Raw genomic sequence first — 21006 nt, forward strand, 5'->3', positions numbered from 1 at the left:
TTGGGCTGCAGGGTATCCTGAGAGAGTCTTTACTCAGAATTGACTGGCACAGCTGTTCTAAATTTAAGAATTAAATAAAAAGTGGACACTAGTTCTTACTGTTGGAAAAGCTGCTGCTGAGGTGACACTGTAAGGTTGCTCTAAGAGGCTGGCCAAGGCAGCAGCATGCTGTGTTGGTGGTTCTAATTCCCTCACCTCTGTGGATCTCCATCAAAAGTGGGCCTCTCTCCCTGCAGTGGTGAGGCCCTCTCCATTGTGTTAGTTACCTAAAAATTTGTTCCTTGATCTGTGCTTACTCTCCTTTACCAGTTCCAAAAGGCTCATACACTCTACCTAAATAGACTGAGACAGAAAACTGAGCTAGAGAAAGCATTAGTTTGACCTTGCAGGGGTTCTCTTGGTAGCCAATGGAGAGAAGTATCCATCATGACTCCTGACCTGTCTGACCTGCGAGATGAATGTGGAGGTGCCAGCTTCTCTCTGTTGCCTGTCAGGGGAGCCCTGATGCACAGAAGGAAGCTGTCCGAGTCTAAAGTAAGCTGAGTTAAATCACACCCAGGGCTGCAGGTCCCTTTAGGCAGTAAACACACCTTTGGGGATTTAGCTCTGAACACTACCTCTTGGAAAGTTAGTGGGCCTCTGGTACTAGGTATATCAGACATCACAGGGCTAACCTGTCCCTCTGAGTCCAGGGACTCTTTAACCAGACAGACAGTAAAGAAGCATTCCTACGCAACAGCATATCCCTCAAAACATCAAAGGTGAAGGAGGCTGCAACATCCTGCTTGAACTGATCTAATCTCTCTGTAGGTCCTTGTAACACAGGAGATGGATTTTTTTAAACTCCACTGCCTCCCTCCCCAGGCTAGTTCTCCACCCTTCCATTGCAAGTGTCATTCCCAAGATTGCTGACCTGCATCATGCCAGTTGCTGTGTTTTAATGGCCATGCTGTGACCCTCAAGTTGGTTTTCTATGTTTCAAATGTGTTGGGTAATTACACCAGTCATCTATCAGGAGATTTTGCAGGGGCTGACCTCTTTTTGCAGCAGTATGAGAGCTTAATGGTATAAAGAGTTATTTTTCCCTTCCCATGCTGGAATCTCAGAGTAATGAAAGAGCCTAGTCAGGTTGCAGCCTCTTCACTCTCAGAGAGAGATGCTTTTCCCTGTAGTCTGTTTCTTTCCCCATCTTGGCAAGCCTAAGGTCATCACTGCTCTCTGTTTCCTAGATAGGTCTCCTCCTGGCTCACTCATCCCATCACCACACCCTGTTGTCTCTCCTGAAGTTCAGAGCAAACAGGGAGACAGAAATTCTGTAGGAGACACCTTGGGCATAGCCCTTCTCCCTTTCTTCTCTGCTTTCAGCCTACTCTTTCCAGCTTCCTTGGGCAGTGCCAATCCATGTGCTTTAGATTGCAGCTCCTGGGGATAGGGGCATCTCTGTTAGCTACAGAGCACCACCCCAGCTCAGACCCTGGGAGAGCAAGCAGGCTGCACTGGTGCAGAAACTGCAGCTCAAGGGTCAGATGCACAGTGGCCACAGGACCTGGCTCGTATATGGGGAAGCTTAGCAGAAGCAGCCCCAGGGGCATTGCTCTCTGGCCAGTACTTGCCCTATGTTCCTTTCAGTTGTGTCCTCCTTGATCTAGACACATACTGTACCATGCAAACCCTGTACTTTGGCTCCTCCACTAGCTCTTTTGGCAAGACAGATCTTTCTGTTCCTGTCAATTCATGGCCATGTGATAGGACTCGATGGAAAGTGAGGTGAGGCCAGTAATTTGATGTGACAGCTGATATTGGACCTAGACTGCATTTCCCACCGGCCAGGGCTTAGCTTCACAGAGCTTTTAAGAGTATTTTTAGTCCCCAGAAAATAAAACAGAAACTAAACCTGACTGTGTGCTGTCGCCTCTGCATACTCGGCTATTTTTACTTCCGACAGACTCGGCCTGGGTCCAGCTTTTAAAAAAAGCTGGAATTATTTTACTTCCATTAAGAAAAAAACCCTAAAGCCTGATGTTATCAAGTCAGCAAGGGGACATCTGATCCCAAAGTTGTCGGCAGATGCCTCTCTGAGGGGCATGTCCGAGAAATGCAGGGAGCTTGAACAGATCAGCAGATCAGCTCTACCACTGCAGAGGCTTGGTGCTGGCACAGACCTCGCTGCAAGAGCACTTGGAACACGAGTGGCACCCACAGGACGCTTAGAAAACTGACATCTCTACCCCAGCCAGGACGGTGAGCTGAGAAATCCCGCACAAGTCCTGTCTCTGCCCTGCTCCCTGCTACATCAGAGGGGGCTCAGGCAGGCTGGGAGCTGAGAGTGTGCTGCCAGTGAGCCAAGGCTCAGTCCCTGTGGCAGACACTGGGGTCAGCACCTAGGTCAGATGGGGTGCAGGGACTCTTATGCAGGGTCAATCAAACGGTAACAAAATTCAGTGAACATCAGCAACATGCAACACAGGGGAGCGAGAGGAGGGGGATGTTTCCAGCACAAATAGCCTTCATTTGGTGAAGAAGCAGCTGCTAGAAAGGTAGGTTATCAAGGGATGATACTTCCCGAACTTTGCCCTATACTGTTGCATGTCACGTTGTGTATGTAAGCACTCCTTTCTTTACTGTTCTAGCAGCACCTCCTTGCTGATACTGTCAAGAAGGGAGGTCCAGGAATGCTTATGGTGACAATTCTGTAGGATGGGTGCCTTCTCTCTTGGAAAGTGTCGAGTTGTGATCCATGTGAGAAATGGTTATGTCCAGGAGCTGGAAGGCAACTGCTTTCTCTTGCCACTGTCTTGTGAAGCCATGGCACCAAATCCTATGTAAGAGTCTTCAGTATGGACCAGCTGCATCTTGTAAGTGGCCACTGCACCTTGCAGTTAAAGCTCAGGAGGCTGCACGTTTCGTGTGAAATCTACCCTTTGGGTTACAGTGTATGTACCACTCAGCCTTGCTCCAGCCCTCTCTCTCTCATCTCCCTTCTCCTTACACTTTCTTACTTCCATTCATATCTTAGTTTACATCCCTCTCAGTTTCTTCTCTGCTTAGTGCTTTCCTTCATGCTGTTTCTCTGAGCTCACCCACTCCATTTTAATATCCTTTAGTGTCCCTTCACAGCCGCATTGTAACCAGATTGCCTATCTTAAAATCAACCACTGAAGAAATCAAAGTAGAACAGCAGGTATTAACAAGCCACCTGAATACCACAGCTCTGTACCAGGTCCTGATTTTGTGCATGCCCTTCCCTTCCATCTAAGTATGACCCTTCAGGCTGTCAGATCTTTGGGGCAGGGATTCTGCCATGATGCTTATGTCTGGAGTGTCACACTCAGGGACTCAGACTGAAATGCTTTTGTTTGCTATAGCACCTACAGGTTGCTGGACTCAGCAACTAGCACTGGGATGTGCTATGTAGGGGTCAGCCTGTTCACCGGCTCTGCAGCTGAGCGATGATGACAGGGTAGGGCAGTGGCTCTGCAAATGCTGATTGAAAACATTTGCCTCAAGGAGTGCCGCACAGGATGGGGAACAAGAGGAGGACAAACACTTGTTCAAAATTAAAAAGCTGAAGTCCTTGGGCAAACAGACCTCTCTCTGGTCTGTGAAGGAAGGAGGAATGGAGGGTAAATCTCTCTGCATCTCTCTTATCTTTTTTTAATGCACTTAAGTCCTTCGTGTCCTTATAATCTGATTGAGGGTCCCTAATACTGCTACAACCTGTGCAGCCATCCCTCTGCCAAGCACTGGAGGATGGCATGCTTCTCCTTGGGAGAAGGAAATGAGCTCCTTCCCCCATTTCCTCCCTACCCCTCCCAGTCTTCCCTCCACACTGCTTATCAGACTGCATGGTGAAAGCATCCTGGAGGGTTCTGTGTTGGTTTCTCCTGGGCTGAGAATGGCATCTCCCCACACTGACATCAGGCCCACTGGTGGGGGTGATTGGATTCTTTCTATGACCTTTCTTCTAGGAGGGTCCTGGGGAGCTGAGATTTGGGGCTGAATTCCTGCAGCCTGTTCTGGATTCCTCCATAATCTTTGAACAGACCTTTTTAATTTTCATGCCTGGTTACTTGGTTTACTGACAGTTCCTGAAATTTGTATGTCTCCCTACTCTCCTAGCTTATAGGTAGGTGTCATTGATTCAACAGAGAATGGAGTAGAGGTCTTCTTTCTTAGGAAACCAAGGTACACTTATAGCAGGAAAGAAATCATGGATGGAAATGAAAGCTTCCTGCTTCATTCAGGACTTTATTAGTGCTGTTTCTCACGGATCTCCCTAGATAATCTCAGGTTCAGGATTCCCTTGATGCCCTTTCTAAAATCAGTCTCTGGCATACGTTTGGGCTCCCAGGAAGGAGTATTGCCCACAGTGCTACATGTTGCAATGGGCAACCTTTTCAGAAACAGTACCATGTAATGAAGGAGAAGGATAGTACTTAACGCTTAGGGATGTCAGTGAATTCTTCACACTGGGTGAGAAATAGAAAACTGGGCAGGAGAAGGAAATCACTCAGTTTGATCTGAGTTCACCTATTCAGCTTCATGTCTTTTTCTCAATGTGTGCTGGCCTCCCATAGCAGCCACTTGCAGCAGTTCCTTTGCTCTGGAGAGCTCCAGGCCTGCTCATTCCTGCTTTTCCTGCTCAGTGGGAGCAGCAGGACTCTTAAAAGGAAGGAGCTACACAGCGTTAACAGCACCATGCCTCGATGCCTTTGTCCCCAGACACCACAGCTTATGGGTAATGCAACCTAGACCTCCATGCAGGTGTTGCTACTGCCAGTGAGATTTTGCTGTCAGACTGTGAGTGCTGCTGGCCTGGTTGGTGTTGCTGTTGGGAGGCTCTTGATACTGTCTGTAAGTCAAGCTGATTTGAATGCTGCAGCCATGAAGAGTATCAGGATCTAGGTGGTGTAGCAGGTAATGGTTTCATGCAGGGCAAGCAGGGCTGGTGTGAGTGTACAGTAAAACCTTTTTCTTTCCTAGGACATCGTAAGCAAATGTGGTATTGAAGTGCACAGTGTGACAGATCTGTCAGCAGACTGCAGGCTTTTTCAGGTGTACAAGTTGTTCAAAAAGCATCACTTCAGTGCTGATTTGGAGTGTTTGCTTTTAGTTGTTTGTGTTTATGTAGTGGATTGATTGCAAAATATTAATGCCTTACTGGAGTTAGTAAGTGTATCACATAATTGGTTCCTGTGAGCAGACTGGATAAACTCCTGTGTGTTTCTAAGGAAGTAGTTGCATAGTGTAAATTTATATTTTTATTCTATTTGAATGCTTCTACATTTACCTTGAAAATTTGGGGTTTTTTTTTGCAACAGCTTTTTCTCCCAGCAAGACTGAGTTACCCCAGTTTCACAATGCCGATTACCAGAGATCATATGGCTGGCCAGAAGTAACCTACAATTGGACAAATACCTATGGCTTTTTTCACTATTTGTTTTTAACACCGTATGTTGTACTAATACAGCAGCTCAGCTGCAGCTCCTGGTCTATTGGTGCTGCTATGGTTCTTTGCATGGTGACAATCACTGATGCTTCCCAGTCACTGGGAACTGTTTTCAATCTGCTGTTTGCAGTTTAATTCACTGTATTTTGAAAGAGTTGAAACAAATTCTTCAGTGACTCTCTACTTCAGCTTTATCATTGCCTGATTGTAGTAGAGGTTGTTTCTATTTATTTTGGTTCTACTTTTCTTGCAGTTGCCTTACTTGATCAAGGCTGAAACATCTTTGTTGAATTCATAGCTCATAATCTATTTGCTATAGGTCACGTTTTCAAATATAAACAGTGAGAGGCCACAGAACATTTAACTCCTCATTTTAAGAACAATCTAAAAGCTTATTTTTATAACTGCAGATCTGATTGATATTTAAAGGTTTTTTTTTTTTTAAAAAAGCAAGATCACCTAGAGGGCATTGAAGTCTGAAGCTTTTCATCTGCCCATCCAGACTGATGGTGATTCAGGAGTTTGAATAGGTTAATTTCTGTCTTCATTAATGTTTTGAATAAAAGTAAAGCTCCCAGCAGCATAGTTAGAGCTGGAGGCAGTCTAGCTGGTATTATTGGGATTGCTGGTTTCAGCTGAGATCTCAAGTGTTTGGGAGAGGGAAACTCCCTAGGGTGTGGGGAATGTCTTACTTAGCAATTTCTAGCATCTGCATGTCAAGGTTCCCTATGGCACTAAGGAATCATGAGGATTTATCTTATTTTACCTGCAGGTGTTCGTCTAGATCGAGTCCGTGGAGGCCGTCAGAAATACAAAAGGAGACTGGATTCTGAGAGCAGCACTTATCTGAGCCTACAGATCCCTCCCCCAGCTAAAAAACCATGTATGTATCGGTCTTGAATTGAGGTCCTCTGAGCAACCATGAAGTTTCTTTTTATTGGTTTCCCAAAATATATAGTGGAGCAGTTGTCGCTTCTGGTTGCCGTGTCAGTCACCAGCACTGGGATTTTTTTCTAATGATCATAGTGTAGAGATAAACTAGGTATAGCTGAGGTACAGCCCAGGTACTGTATTCATAAATGCCAGACCTTTCCTATAAGATTATGTAAATCCATTTAGTGATACTCTGATCTTTTCCTGTATCTAAGCAGTATTAACAAAACTGGCCCTATGCTGATTCCTCTCTTCCATACTACCTACCCATAGTTCTCTAAACTTTTCCACAGTCCACCAACTGCTTATTCATGCCTTCTCCTTCCCTTGTTGGACCTACAAGACAATGGCTGACAGCCTTACAGTAGCTTCTTGCTTTTGTCATCCCTGTACAGAGCTGGTTTGGAACAGGCAGATCATAACAGCCTGTGTATCTGCAGTGAAGTATTCTCCTGTTGTGGCCAAAACCATTTCTAAGGTCTTACGGGCTCTATAGTCATGTCTTATCCGAGGAAGGTCCTTCTAGAAAGGGCTGTTATGACACCTTATGTCATGAGGAATACAACAACTTCTCCTTTGACATATGCAGTGACTAAGATCGTCTCCCACTTGCTGGTGGCTGAGCCAGAGAAGATTTATGCCATGCCTGATCCAACCATGCCGGAGAGTGACATCAAAGCCCTGACAACCCTCTGTGACCTGGCAGACAGAGAACTGGTGGTGATCATTGGCTGGGCTAAGCACATCCCAGGTAAACTGTGAGAATTACAAGGGTGTAAGTATGAGCAGCGAAGGGAGCTATTATTTATCACTGTGCTTATCAGATTTTTATATATAGTGATGGGTGGAAATTACTGGTTGTGGTGGGCTCTCATTGGTGACAAACTCCAGTAGGTGCATAAATTTATGACTGTATGTGTGTGTTCCCTGGGATTATGCAGAAGGCCTTGAGATTATCTGATAAAGTTCTCTGTTTTACCTGGCATTGTGTAGCACAGCAAAAGCACTTGGGAAACAGGCCTTGGGATGGTATGGTGGGCTTAGTGATTTTGCACTGCTAGGTCTGTTGCATTTGTAGATGAATAAATGTTATGGCAGTGACCAGACTTTACTGCTAATGACAAGGCAGATACCTACCCTGTCTGTAGGGAACATTCTTGCCCAGACTCAGGAAAGCTTTCCTCATACTGGACTCATCACAGAACAAGTCCCATTGGGATGCAGGACATACTCCCTATTTCCAGTGAATCTCCAGGCTTCTGTGCTGACAAATAATGAGGGCAACTTACTTGCAATGTGGCTGGCCTCAGAAGACTCATTGACTATATCCAGTAAGTGCCTGTACAATTGAGTGACATAGCAAATGTCTCACACCTGCAGGTAGGATGGACCCAGGCTGAAGGAGCAGACATGGCCCTCAAGGGGGTTCTGGGGACAAAGATTTGGTCTGGAAAGGGAAAATTCCCCCTCGCTCTAGTTCTCTCCCACCCCTGCAAAAACAAAGCAAAACAAAGATAGGTTAGATTTGCTTGTGGAAAAGGTTGGCCAGGGAGCTTAGGGGATGTCCTTGAGGTTTACATGGCTGCTTTCCAAAGACTGCTTCAGAAGATTAGTGTGAACAGGTCACTACAGCTATCTCCTGTCTTCTGTCCCACTTTCTTGTGTCAAGAGAGTATCTGAGGCTCAGCCATAGGATCATAGGATTTAACCCATATTGCACGTTGTCCGTGTCTTCCACTGCATGAGTTTGTGTTCTCTTGCTTTGGTTCTTGGCCTTAAGTTCTTCCTTGTTTGATGAGGCATCTCACCATGAGTGATCAGAGAGTTTACGTCTCCCATGTATTTTGTTTCTCTTCATGGCTCCTCTTTTCGCTTTTTGGTGGCTGCTTCTCTTTCAGAGGGAGCATTTCTCCTGTGAGTCAAGGTTAGTGGTTTCCTGGGCTAGATGGAACATGGACTATTATGTGGTGGGACTATGAAGTCTGGACAAACTTTTTCAGGACAGTGTTTCTGAGTAGAGGTTAATCTCAGTGGTGCCCTTCTTACATGAGATCTGCAGTATCTGCAGAGATTATACCCGTCACTAGTGCCAAAATCCAGCTGGGGCTGATTCATCACAAGTGGGGTTACAATGGCGATTAAAGAACTCAGCATGGATTGCTCTACTAACCCAGAACTTGGGTGTTAACAGGAACGGTTTTAAACAATGCAATTAGCTGTTACAGCTGTCCAGTGAGGTGCTGTTGTATGTTCTAACCTTGGCTGCGTCTGTTCACGCAGCATGCCCTGCTGGAGTTCTCCAGCTTCCAGCTGTGGAATGAGCATGGGATGCTCAGCTCCAAGTTCATACAGAGTTTTCCAGCCTGCCATGGCGATGATATCCCAGAACAGGAGTATAGTAGAGATTACTCCTGCACTGTTAAAGGGATTCTTTCTCTCCTTTCTGAAAGGCAGGACATACCTGCCATCATCTCAGTTTTCTTTTTGTATTTTCCTTTCCTGTCAAAGGCCCTGCAACATGGTAATAGCCATCAGCCTGGCACAGTTCAGACCAGCAGTAGTATTATAACAGGACTGTGTGCACAGGAGCTTAGGGATTGTTACACAAGGGAGCAATACTGAGAAACAAACATAATAAAAGACTGTTCATAAAAATGGAACAAAATACTCTGCAGTTCTGAAACAAATATAAAACATACTGAGTTAGGCAGCAAGGGGGCAGGGCAGGGCCAGGAGGCTGCCAGGTGTTTAGATTATCCATGCCCGGTATTTCTGCCTTCCCAGGAATTTGAGCAAAACAAAATTGCTTCCTGTGTTCATAAACTCTTGGAGAGAGTGGGATGGAGAAATGAACAAGTCACAAATTCCTGCCATATATTCACACTGGAATTAGTAAAAACCAGTGTGATGTTAAAATCATAGCAACCCTTCAGGATCATAGCAACCCTTCAGGATCCCAGCTGTCAGCACAAACTTGCGCCCCACAGTGTTAGCAAATATAATCAGTTAAAGATACTCTTCTATGACAAGAAAGCATGATTTAGTGGTGTTTAGCAAGTAGTATTAGCTCAGTAGCCTTATTAACCATTAGCTCAAAAGCCGTGCTTAGCCAATGTGGAGTTATCCCCTTCTGTGTGAGGCCCCCTCCCCACTACCCACCCTCCCCCCTGTGCTAATTGTCTTTGAACATCTACCTTTTCTTCGTGCCTTGCTGCAGGGAGACAAGACTTCTCTCGAGGGGTGACGATGAAGGCTCTCCCAGGGTAGCTGTTGTGCTGTTCTCACTAGGAAGGACGATAGTACTAGCACAGAATGAAATATGGCAAGTGGAGTGACAGCAGCTGTGTCTGGAGTGGCCTCAGATCCTATAATTACATCTCCCTTTATTACCTCTGCTAATGGCCCTCCAGGATGACAGAAATGATAATAAATTAACAGATTATGAACTCCACTTGCCACAAATTATGTGACTTTTTTTTTTTTTTTTTTAAATTCTGTGAGCTCCCACTGCCAAACCACGGGAATAAAAAAAGAAAAAAAAGAAAAAAGACAAAAAATAAACCTCTGAATGTCACATCAGCTATTGCAAATAAAGCAGCTCTTCTCAGACCGGCAAGGAGGGAAACATGCGTGCAGCTCTCTGCTAGATACAGAGGCTCTTCTTTTTGGGAGCCTGGGGATGGCAGTGGAACATTCAGCACCTTTCAGGATCACACCTGAGAAAAGCAGCAAGAAACAGATCACTAAGGACACTTTCTGGATGCTGTGCCATCAAACAGCTTGTGAATGCAATAGGACTGGATTTTATCAGTTCCTGGGAGCTATAAGATGGTGCAGCAGTTGAATTTCACTAGAGGTTCTCCGGTCTTATAAAACTGTAATAGCAAGCCTGTGTTTTTGGCCAGGCAAAATTAGCATTTACCTTTTCTGATGTCGAGATTCTTAGTGTGGAAGACCCCAGGTTGCATGGTCTTCCCTTGTCTGTGCTGACTGCAGTGATACAGGCACAGTCCTCCAGCCCTTGCATTCTACATGTGTAAACACTGGAGGGAAAGGGTCCCAATTCTGTCGGATGTTTCCAGTCAAGGCTTGGCACTGCAGCGCTCCCTCCCTCATGCCCTCCTACTGGAGCTGGAGTCCTTGGCTACCTGGGAGTGCCTCTGGCAAGGGACTTTCCCAGGTGGGTAGGGCACCTGCAGCTGGCTCTTCTGTTCTCCTTGGCACAGGACAAACATGGTCTTTCTTCTGCAGTTCCCACCTACCATAACTGCCTCTGGGAAGGAGTGATTAACAGAGATGCTACTGTGAGGGTTAAGTACATTTTCCTGCGTTATTCTCTAGCAGATAAAGTGTCAGCCATGTCTGTCCTGGATCCTCTCACTCTACTACATGACTGTTTCTCAGTCTTTAACAAATTTCATTGGCAGAGTGCAGTGAGGCGATGGCATAACCCCTTTTGTAATCCAGATGGGGAATGAAGACGCAGAAAGGCCACGTGACTGACCCAGAAACTGGACTTCAGGCAGCAGCCTAAATGCTGGGCTGTTCTGTATGGTCAGAGCTAGGAGAAGGGTGATCAAAGGAGAGATTCCAGGTGCTGGAGAGTGACAGTGGCTGTGCACAGCACCGTTCACCCTGTCTCAGGGCTAATCTTATCAGTTCCCTTCTGCAGCAAGTAGACCTAGGGAGACAGAATCCCAAGCCTTTGAGCTGCGTCAGCCTGCACTTGGACTTAGTCAGGAGGGCTACATTCAGGAGCAGCACGTACCAGCTCCAAGAGGTAAGGAACAGAAAGGCAAGGCAAAGGACAAGGCACCCCTGAAGTATTCACAGCCTGAGTAAGGTGTGGTATTCACCAGGTGCAGGACTACATGGAGCACCGGCTGTGCTGTTCAAGGATCAGTCTTAACAGCCATGGAGCTGGATTTGCAGCTCTTCTCCCTAGGAGCCTGGACTCCTCTTTAGCTGTTCCCTCTGCCTCTCCTCCCCAATGGTTTATTGATTCTTCCCTCCCACCCACTGCTCCGCTCAGACCTTGCACACACCACACGTGACAGCTGATTGGTATCTGTTAATTAATGTGGCCTGGGGCCTCTTTTCTATTCAGTGGCCTGATAAGGGAAATTGGATGTCCAAGGGCTGCCAGGCCATTATCACCCTTTGCTTCCCCTGGCAACACAAACACAAAACATGGCGTAGTGATAAATAAATACCACTAACCCACCCTTCTGCCTTCCCTTCCACAGCTGAGATAGCACAGATAGAAAAAAAGAACCCACAGTTGGTCAATATAGCAATCATCAGCTCTTTTGTTAATTGCCAACTTGATAACAACAGAAATCAAATGATCATCATGGTGGCTGGCTATGAAGGCCCTGATGCAGGGCCAAGAACTGTGAGCAGAGAGGGCTGTGGGATGAAGGAGTCCTGCTGAGTCTGGCACACAGACAGTGGGGCTGGGAGGCTCCTCCACAGAGGCTAATGAGCTCACAGGCCTCTTGGTGAGCCCCAAGGCTCTCTCTGGGGAGAAAACTGGCAGGGGAGGCTGGTGGAGCATCTCCCCTGCCTCCTTCCCCAGCTGAGGGGTTCCTGATGGTCCCCTTCTCTCATAGCCCTGGGAATCTTCAGACACAAGGAGATGCCAAAAAGTGCAGTCCCTGCCTGTCAGTGGTGGGCAGGAGCTGCCTAGATGGGACCAACACACTGTGCTTGACATCCCTGTCTGTAATGGCTATGGCACAATGCCCATCTCCCAGGATCTTTCATGATCTGGCCTGCAAGGGTACCTGGTACATAGGACATAACAGCTTGCTTTCCCACGCACTTTTTTTTTTACCCCTGAAGGCAGATGGTGCCCCTGTGTTTTGGCCTCTCCACTTTCTCAAGTGAGCACTGGGGCTGTCAGGGTCTATCTCCAGATTGTGCTTGCTCTTTCTGTACTTGAGGAGAAAGACTTGCTTCACTGCTGGGTGCTGATTCTGTTGCTGCCAGGTTTGGCTGTCATTAGGTCCTTGTATGGCACCATAAAGATATTTTCGACACTGGGTAAGGTTGTTGGCTGTGAGGTGCAGAAAGCTGATGGCGTGGAGCTCAGGGAGTGATGAGGAATAGAAAAGGTTTCTGTTTACACAAGTATTCAACTTTTGAATACATTTCAGTGCTCTGTTGTGGCAGGACCTTCTCTCATGTTGACCAAATGAGAGATTGTGGTATGCTTGTAATTAAGGCCTTTGTCATTCCCTCCTGTCCCATCAGAAGCCCTCTTTTCTGCCATGTGTAGCTGTTCTCTGCGCTTTGGTCAGCTGGGGCAGATTAAATAGGCTGCAGTACAAAACCACAGAGGAACAGTGAGCAGGACGATGTGGTACAAAACAGTTGCTGCTATGACAGAAGCAGAGATGATTGAAAAGAGGTTGTCATTAACCTTGGGTTGCCATAAACACAGTCAGATCATCGGAACTCTTGTGGGTGGGCATAGGAGCAAAGAGAAGAGTAAGGTCCATGTGTGCTGATTGCCACAGAGACGGGGTCACTTTAATAATCCTTTATAAATTATATTTTTGACAGCAGCAGGAGAGTGCTTGGGATGAATCCCAGGGAAACTAAGGACCCCAGGCTCTGCTGCATACCCATTTGACTGTGTTTGCCCTCTCAGGGTTCTCCAACCTCTCCCTTGGGGACCAGATGAGCCTCCTGCAGAGCGCCTGGATGGAAATCCTCATCCTGGGCATTGTGTACCGTTCCCTGCCATATGAAGACAAGCTTGTCTATGCTGAGGACTACATCATGGATGAAGAGCACTCTCGTCTGACGGGGCTGCTGGAGCTTTACCTGGCCATCCTACAACTGGTGCGCCGCTACAAGAAGCTCAAGGTGGAAAAGGAGGAGTTTGTCACACTCAAAGCTCTGGCCCTTGCCAACTCAGGTACAGCCCTAGCCCAGTCACCGTCACAATCAGGGAGTCAAGGCCCACACTGTTATCTAGCCTGGGAGGAAACTAGAGACTACTGCCCAAGACTGTGCTCTGCCTGTGTTATGCAACATCCTCAAAGCTCCTCTCTGTCCACAGAGCAGGACCTAAGCTGGAGAGCAGGGAGAAATTAGGCTTGTTGCTGCTAGAGCCCTGTATTAGAGAGTGGAATCAGGCAGGGATGGGGTGGCTGCTGGTTTCTGGCAGTAAAAGAAAGCCTGTGAATCCCTTCTCCTCTAGAGAGCTGACTCCAGTGCCATGAGTTCAGAAAAGGGAATGTAGGCTGTCCCTGCATTCACTTCAGTAGTGTTCAGTTGTTCAGCTACAGCAAACAGGGAAACCTTGGTCCCAATTTCAAATCCCACAAAAAGCTGTGGGATTTGGGCTGCTCAGTCCTGTCCTAGAAATGTTCAATGACCACAGACACTGAATCTCCCTTAAACTGGGAGACAGTGTGGATCTGGATGGTAGAGCGTAAGCCTATGTTGCCTCTTGAGAAGAGGATGAGAAAGGCCAGGGCGCTCCACCCAGTGCCCTCCATCTCAGTCTGGGGAGGGCTGCAGCTCTCAATCCAGCAGGCTGTAGGGGAGACAAGAGGTGCTGGGTGCTGCACTGCTGTCGCACAAAGCCAGATAGCTATTTGCTCAGGACTCCCTTTCCAAAAGGGAAACTGCTGAAGCTACTGTGTGACAAGGGCTCCCTCTACATCCCTTGCGTCTCATTGTCTCACATCAGATCTTTCAAACTGTATCCTGCAGGTCACAGAATTCACCCTTGCAGCCTAGCAGTGAATCCAGTATCTGTGTTGGCTAAAGCCACCTTCCAGAAAGACACCCCGTGTGAAGCTGAAGGGATTAGAAGAGGGGGAATCTGCATCTTTCATGGTAGCTCACTCTAAGAGTTAATAGTTTTCTCAGTTAAAAAAAAAAACAAAACAACCAGAAAAAAAAAATTCCTTGGCACCATATTTTTAATGTCACTTTGCCTGAGTTCACCTTCTACATACTGGTCTTTGTTGAGCTGTGTGCTATGACCCCAGGTCTTCTTCCACCTGACTGCTTGACTCAATAAAGTTCCAGTTCCATAGACATGTTCCTTGGCTATAGATACATTACTGCAAGTGTAAGCAAGTGGTCCAGAGTGTGTGTGGCTGCCCTATCCCCGCTGTTTTACACCATCCTGATCCTCTTTGTCATCCATACATCTTAGCAGCAGCGATTTAAAAGAAGAAAGAAATTACTTACAACTCATTGATAAAAATGTTGAGTGGCATCTGTTTCTTTTACTGATCCCCGTGGATTTCCACTAGGAAACTTCTCCTTCAGGGATGATTCACCACTGATAGCTACTTTGAGATCTGTCATCTAGCCAGTTACTAATCAATTGAAAGTGTGCTTTATTGATACTGCATAGTGCTAATTTTTTAATGAGAATGCCCTGTGGTGCTAAGCCAAGTGCCTTATAAAAGCCTAAGTCTATTATAGCTATGAAGTTAACTTTATCAACCCAACTTGTAATCTCATCAGAGAATGAAAACATGTTTGTCTGACAAGACCTGTATTCCAAAGTATCGTGTTGACTGGCAGTAGAATCACAGAATCATTTAGAATCATAGAATCACTGAAGTTGGAGAAGACCCTTAGGATCATTGAGTCCATCCATTAACTTAGCACTGCCATGTCTGCCACTAAATCATGTCGCTAAGTAAGTGCCACATCTATGTGTCTTTTAAATGCCATTTTATAAGTCTTAATCAAATGTCTTTTTTTTTTTTTAATTTCCTTTATGTTGCCCTGGTTCACATCAGGCTAGCGTGGAAATCATCAGGTAATACCTAGGAGAATACATGCATCATTAGAACTTTTCCAGTCATCTTGAATTGCTTGGTAATACCAAAACTTGTTAATCATTAATCTGCCCTATATGGGCCTCAGCCAGCAAGTTTAGAACCCTTCAAGCCAAGTTATCCAGCTCTGCTGATTTCTGTGAAGTCTGTACCTAACAGATGTCTAAATCTTCTTGTATATAGGACAGACTAAGAAGTCGTAATCATTTTCATATAGCATTGCTACGTAATGCTGCTTTTTTTTAAATGGGACAGACATCCTCACTGAGGACTTCAGTCTCCTTTTCACTGCTGTTAACAGTTTAATCATCTCCAGGTGAAAAGAGCCACCCTGCAAATGGTCATTTTTCTTCTATTTCTTAAGTATTTATAAAAATTCTTTATTGTCCTTAGCCCTCCAGCCATGGATTTTCCTCCAATGTCCTTCACTTCCCTTATCGATTTTCTATACTTCATAACTTCTGATCCATATGAATTGCTATCTAGTTCCCTTTTTCAGTTTCTCATATATTGCTTTTTTAGCTCTAATTGCTGCCTTCACTTGCCACTGAACCAGGATGGGCAGATGGCCAAGGCTGGCCTCTCTTGATTGTGGGACGGTGGCTAGTGGCGATGTAATCAACTCTTGTTAAAGGATCTGCCTCCTGTCTACCAGGAAGGTCACAGAATTAAACAGGGAGAAGGGCTCCTCAGAGAGGCTGAAGTGCTAAGGTAGTGGTTGTAACAGGATGACAGCGTAAGTAAGTGCCACACCAGGGCATTTATCTGGCCTATGCTATGAGCAGAGACACTGCAGAACCTGAGCCTTGGTACTGTCATGTTGTTCACAGTGCAATAGTAGCACTGTCTGCTGATGTTGCTCACTGTGCTTTCAGGATTAAGCCCAGGGTAAGCCTTAAAGGACAGTCTGTATTGGGAGTGGAGAAACACTAAGCAAAGACAGACCAGAACAACCAACATTTGTCAGATGTTTTGGGGTTCTTCTTCCAGCACTGTGGAGTAAAGTAGCCAAAGGTCAGGAGGCACAGGACAATGCATGTTCTCAGCTGGATGGGAAAAGCCATTCTGACTTCACTGGTTTCTCCTAGTGCATCTGTGTAGGAGTATAATCCACAAAAATCCTGCTTTGTTCCTGCTTTGTTATTTGTATTGAAACATATGAAAGTAAAGCACAAGATCTCATTTTTCACGTAATTAAAGCCTCTTACAACACACACATAAGGGAGCTAGAATAGAGCAAGTGTATTTTTCTAATGTAGCTGTCACATTCAGCCTTCACATTCTTTTAACATAAGTTATTCTTACCATGTTTTTGACATGGAGTACACTTGCAAAGCCTGCATGTATGTGCTTGCATGCAGACAGCTGATTCCTAAAACAGGAGGAATGGAATGCAGACTACCTGTCGGCCAGGCCTCAACTCCCTTGGGTCAGAGACACAGTTTAAAGCTGATCACTTACATTAGCACCTGTGCTGCCTAGACCTGCTTTCTCTCTTGCCTCCTATATAAATTCCTGAATTTCCGTTATCTCTGCTGGGTGTAATTGCTCATGCTTCTAGGGACTTTCCTCTCTTCCACACAGCCCTATGTATATTGACCCTTTGTTTCTAGGAATTAAAACAAATAAAAACAGAAGTGGGAGCTTACTTGCTCTTCACTAGAGGAGAAGCTGACAATAGGCTGACCTTGCCAGAGCTGTGGCTGATCTCTGAGTCCTCAGTGTAATGCACCAAGGACACACCTGCTGGGACAGGCAAAGATAATTCAGATGACCTCTATCTTCAGTAAGTGCATTTTAGAGAGCTGAGAAATGCATTCTTAATGCCCAGAGAAGCAGGCAAGTCCCAACAATATGATCACACATTTTTTGACAGAGTAGGGATGCTATAGACTTAAACTGTTACCCTTCAGAGCCAGCAGTCCCTTCCTAAGCATTCCTAGGTCCTCTTTCTTCATGAAACAAATTGATCAACCTGTGTATTGAAGAGCCCTCCAGGTTAGCATACAGCACATGTTCATTTAAGGAAATCCTGTGCTGGCCAAACCTTATTTCCTTATTTTTCCCCATGTATTTAAATTCTGAGAGGGAGTGAACAAGATCTGGATCTATCAAGGAGATATGTAGCAAATTCTGTACTAACAGGTCCTGTAACATCCTGGCTCCTCCTGCTCCTGCCAGAAGCTGCAAGAAAAGAGTTAGGTGAGGAGGCAGTGAGCCTTGTCCATCTCACACCTGCCCTGTACCCCGTGTCAGTAGTGTTGGAGAGGGGCTCCTGACATGAAGCCTGACTTTTAGGCCATCTGGCCCTCAGGGACATGGTTGGGCAACCTCCCTCCACCTCAGTGCTCCACCAGCTGTAAAAATTCATAGCTATTGATTTTGTAATTAACAGTTTATCAATGCCATCGACACCAGCTCACTGGTGAATTGCAGGGAAATTAATCCTGCACTGTTATTTTATTTTTTGCAGTCAGCTGCCGATTTTGAGCTTCTTTCAGCAAAGAGGGGGGAAGTGGGGCAGGCTTTGATCTTTATTTCCCCAATTCCTCTCCCTGTGTGCATTTAGTTATGTAGTGCTGTTAGGTCTCCTCACCTTACAGAAGTCAGGTGGCAGGAGGGCACAGTTTTGGGAGTCTCTTTGCTGTACAGCCGCATCAGTACCCAAAACCAGAGCACCCACTTGGACCTGAAGTTTGTCTCATTGCCCAGTGCTTCTAGCACCACTGGAATCTGCAGACTCTGATGGGCTGTGATTAGTTTTTCCCCCACCTGGAAGGACATTAAACAGAAAGGCTGGAGGACATTTCTCTCCAAGCTCCAGCTCTTGATCCTTCCAGTCTCAAAAATTATCTTTGCAACTTGGCAGGAAACAGGTCCCACTCACTTCTCCTGGATGGTGCATGGAAATTTTCCAGAGGTGCTACCTGGCTGGGAGAAGTTGCCAGACTGACTTGGCAACATGCTTCTCCCTCCCTATGTTTCAGAATCAAGCTCTGTGGCTAGCTGAGGCCACTGTGATGACCTGCTGTGTCTTCTGTGAGCTTCTTTGCCTGATCTCTTGGATGCGAAAAGCAAATGCAGCAAGAACAATCCTTTCTTAGTAGGCTTCTTGGAAATAAGACCCTTTAATATCCTCTAATTAGTGCATTCTTTCTAAACAGCTTCTTAAACAGCTTTCTTGCTAGACATAATATTTTCCCAACTTTTGTAATACTTTCTAAATTGTGCATGATAAATAGCATTTACTGTACATGTATCATATGAAAATCACAGTATTTGTGTTGCACTCTCCATAGAGATGACATGTATCTCTAGAGAGATTTTGATGCTTCGGCCAGCTTTCCTCCCCTTAACTGCTGTCACAGTGAGGAGCCCATGTCCTCACATTTGTGTTTTGTGTGTGTGGCTGAGCCAGAACACTGCTGCATTGCAAAGTCCAGCTGCAGTGGCAGATAGTGCACATGCATGCGTGCTTGCCATGGTGGCCCTTTGCTGCTGCCTTTGGATTCATTGTCCTATGTCAGGACACTTGATCAATTGGTTCAGTATCAATTAAAAGTCTCTGAACAATGAAGACAAGGCAGCAGTGTCTCCAGCTCTGTCAGGGTTGTGATTCGGAGAAAACTCCTAAAGAAAGAAGCAAGTATCAGCAAGATGAAACGGAAGAAAAGCTTCAGTGACAGTTAGCTTCTCTAATCTAGCCTCTGATCTTTGGTGCTGCCCTCTGTCACCGTGACTTACCTAGGAGTTTAACAGCCTGTGTTCAACTTGGGTTTCCCAGTTCAAACCCAGACTGGGTCACCTTTGCCTCAGCAACACGCTAAGGAGCTGTGCTAGCCTTGCAAACCCTGCTTGCCCCTCCAGCAGCTTGCAGAAATCTTAACTGGCAGCCTAAGGGAAAGGGCCTTGCAGGACGTGTGGGTTTCCTTCAGTGAAGCAGGAAGCTCCCTGAGCAGCTGCTGGCAGTCTTTGAAAACAGCGGCATATGCACAAAGGTGGGGCTGGCAACACCCCTGGGCACACTGGTTGTGACCTACTGGGGCTTTTCTGTCTTGCTGACACCCTGAACGGCAATTAGGCAGTTTAGACAGATGAAGCGCTATAGCAGTGTTAATTATTCTTAATGAGATTGCTCCCAGGAGGCAGCACAGCAGCTGCTGCCCCTTGCAGGGTGACTCTCCCCATAAGGAGCATGGAGGGCAAGTGAATGTGCAAGTCACAAAGGCCCCTGGCTGACCCCTGCACAGGTTTGGGGTAGCTAGCAAACTTGGCAGCATGCAGGGCACAATGTATCACCTACCCCAGCAACCTTTCTGTCCCTGCACTGCTAGGGCCAATTCATTGGGCTGATGCCAAACATCACTGCAGTAGCACCAGCACCTGTCAGCAAAGTGCATTTTTTCTCCCCCTTAAGAAACAAAACAAAACACCCCCCCCCCCAAAAAAAAAACCCTCAAACAAACAACAACAAAAAAATCCCACCACCCCAAAACCAAACCAGACTAACAGAAAAAAAACAGAAGGAAAGAAAGCATCTTTTGCTCCAGGACCATAAAGGATTTCCTTCCTTGTTCCTCATGTCTGACTTGTCTCTTTGCTGTCTCTTCTCCCACCCCTCAGATTCCATGCACATAGAGGACATGGATGCCGTGCAGAAACTCCAGGACCTTCTCCACGAAGCCCTGCAGGACTACGAGCTGAGTCAGCGCAACGAGGAGCCCCGGCGAGCAGGCAAGCTGCTCCTGACCTTGCCCCTCCTGCGGCAGACGGCCGCCAAAGCTGTGCAGCACTTCTACAGCATCAAACTTCAGGGCAAGGTTCCCATGCATAAACTCTTCCTAGAAATGTTAGAGGCAAAGGTCTGACAGCCCCAGCGCCAGCTGACAGTGGCCGGGGAGCAAACAACTAGAAACAAAGATGCAGACAACGGAGCAATCCAAACAGCAGCAGCAGTCACCGCCGGCTTTTATCTCCAGTCATTTATTATGGAAGAATTATTTAATGTCTATCTGCCGGTGTGACTGCAGAATCTCGTGTACAGGAGGGGAAACTTTTAATCAGTCACCCGTTTCTCTTTTTTTCGTTTATTTTCTCTGTGGGAAGTACCAGAATATGCTCTTGCACTTGTTGAGGCGGTCATCGGGGCTCAGCCCCACTGAGCAGTGATGCTCTCGGCGCTGTTCAGGCCGCCTGCTCCCCAGCTCCCTCTGCCTGTGCTGGAGGGGGAGTGGGAACAGAAGCAGGAAGAGAGGAAGAATAGAGTCAATATAAACATTATCTGCTGGTGTTGTGAGGGGTCAGATAGAAAGGGAAGCAGCCAGGGTCCTTCTTTTTGTCACCTTTCTGGCTCTTCCATGGAGCAGATGCTCCTTTGGAGAAGAGCACTGCTGGAACTCTGCTGATCAAAACGGCTGCTCCCAGGCCACCCCTCTAGCAACAGCTAACACTTGTACATACAGGCCCCACTTCTTACCAGGAAAGATACGCCTAACTGTGTAAGATATTCTGCGACCTTGTACAGTGTGTCATTACGCCTGGCTAGTCCCTCCCATGTACAATCCCTGCAGGCCCCTGAAGAGGTAGGATATATGTCCCTGAGAGAATGCAAGTCTCCTTTCCCAAATGGCAAGAAAAAAAGAGCCCGATATGATGCCTCAGAGCTGGGTTAACTTGATAATCTCTGCATCCTCTCCTATGTGGTGCTAACTACAGTTCTTCCACACTTTTCACCCTATAGTGTATCAAACCTGCCTCTTCAGCTCAGCTGAGTGCCATTTCCCACTTCTTCCTTGTGGCAGAGAACAC

At 46.4% G+C, this 21006-nt stretch overlaps 1 protein-coding gene across 1 annotated transcript in view; it reads left to right on the forward strand.

Moving 5' to 3' along the window:
• ESRRB (estrogen related receptor beta) overlaps positions 1 to 20263 on the forward strand; it is a gene marked incomplete at its 5' end in the record, with an annotated part of 83090 nt that extends 62827 nt beyond the window's left edge. Inside the window, 4 exons of the mRNA XM_080618855.1 lie at positions 6222 to 6332; positions 6972 to 7133; positions 13038 to 13307; positions 19822 to 20263. Coding sequence (XP_080474981.1) covers positions 6222 to 6332; positions 6972 to 7133; positions 13038 to 13307; positions 19822 to 20066 — 788 coding nt within the window. The 3' untranslated portion in view covers positions 20067 to 20263. The remainder of the gene's footprint in view (positions 1 to 6221; positions 6333 to 6971; positions 7134 to 13037; positions 13308 to 19821) is intronic.
• Between the last annotated feature and the right edge of the window lie 743 nt (positions 20264 to 21006).

This window comes from Psittacula echo (assembly GCF_963264785.1).
Source record: "Psittacula echo genome assembly, chromosome: 5".
Lineage (NCBI taxonomy): Eukaryota > Metazoa > Chordata > Aves > Psittaciformes > Psittacidae > Psittacula > Psittacula echo.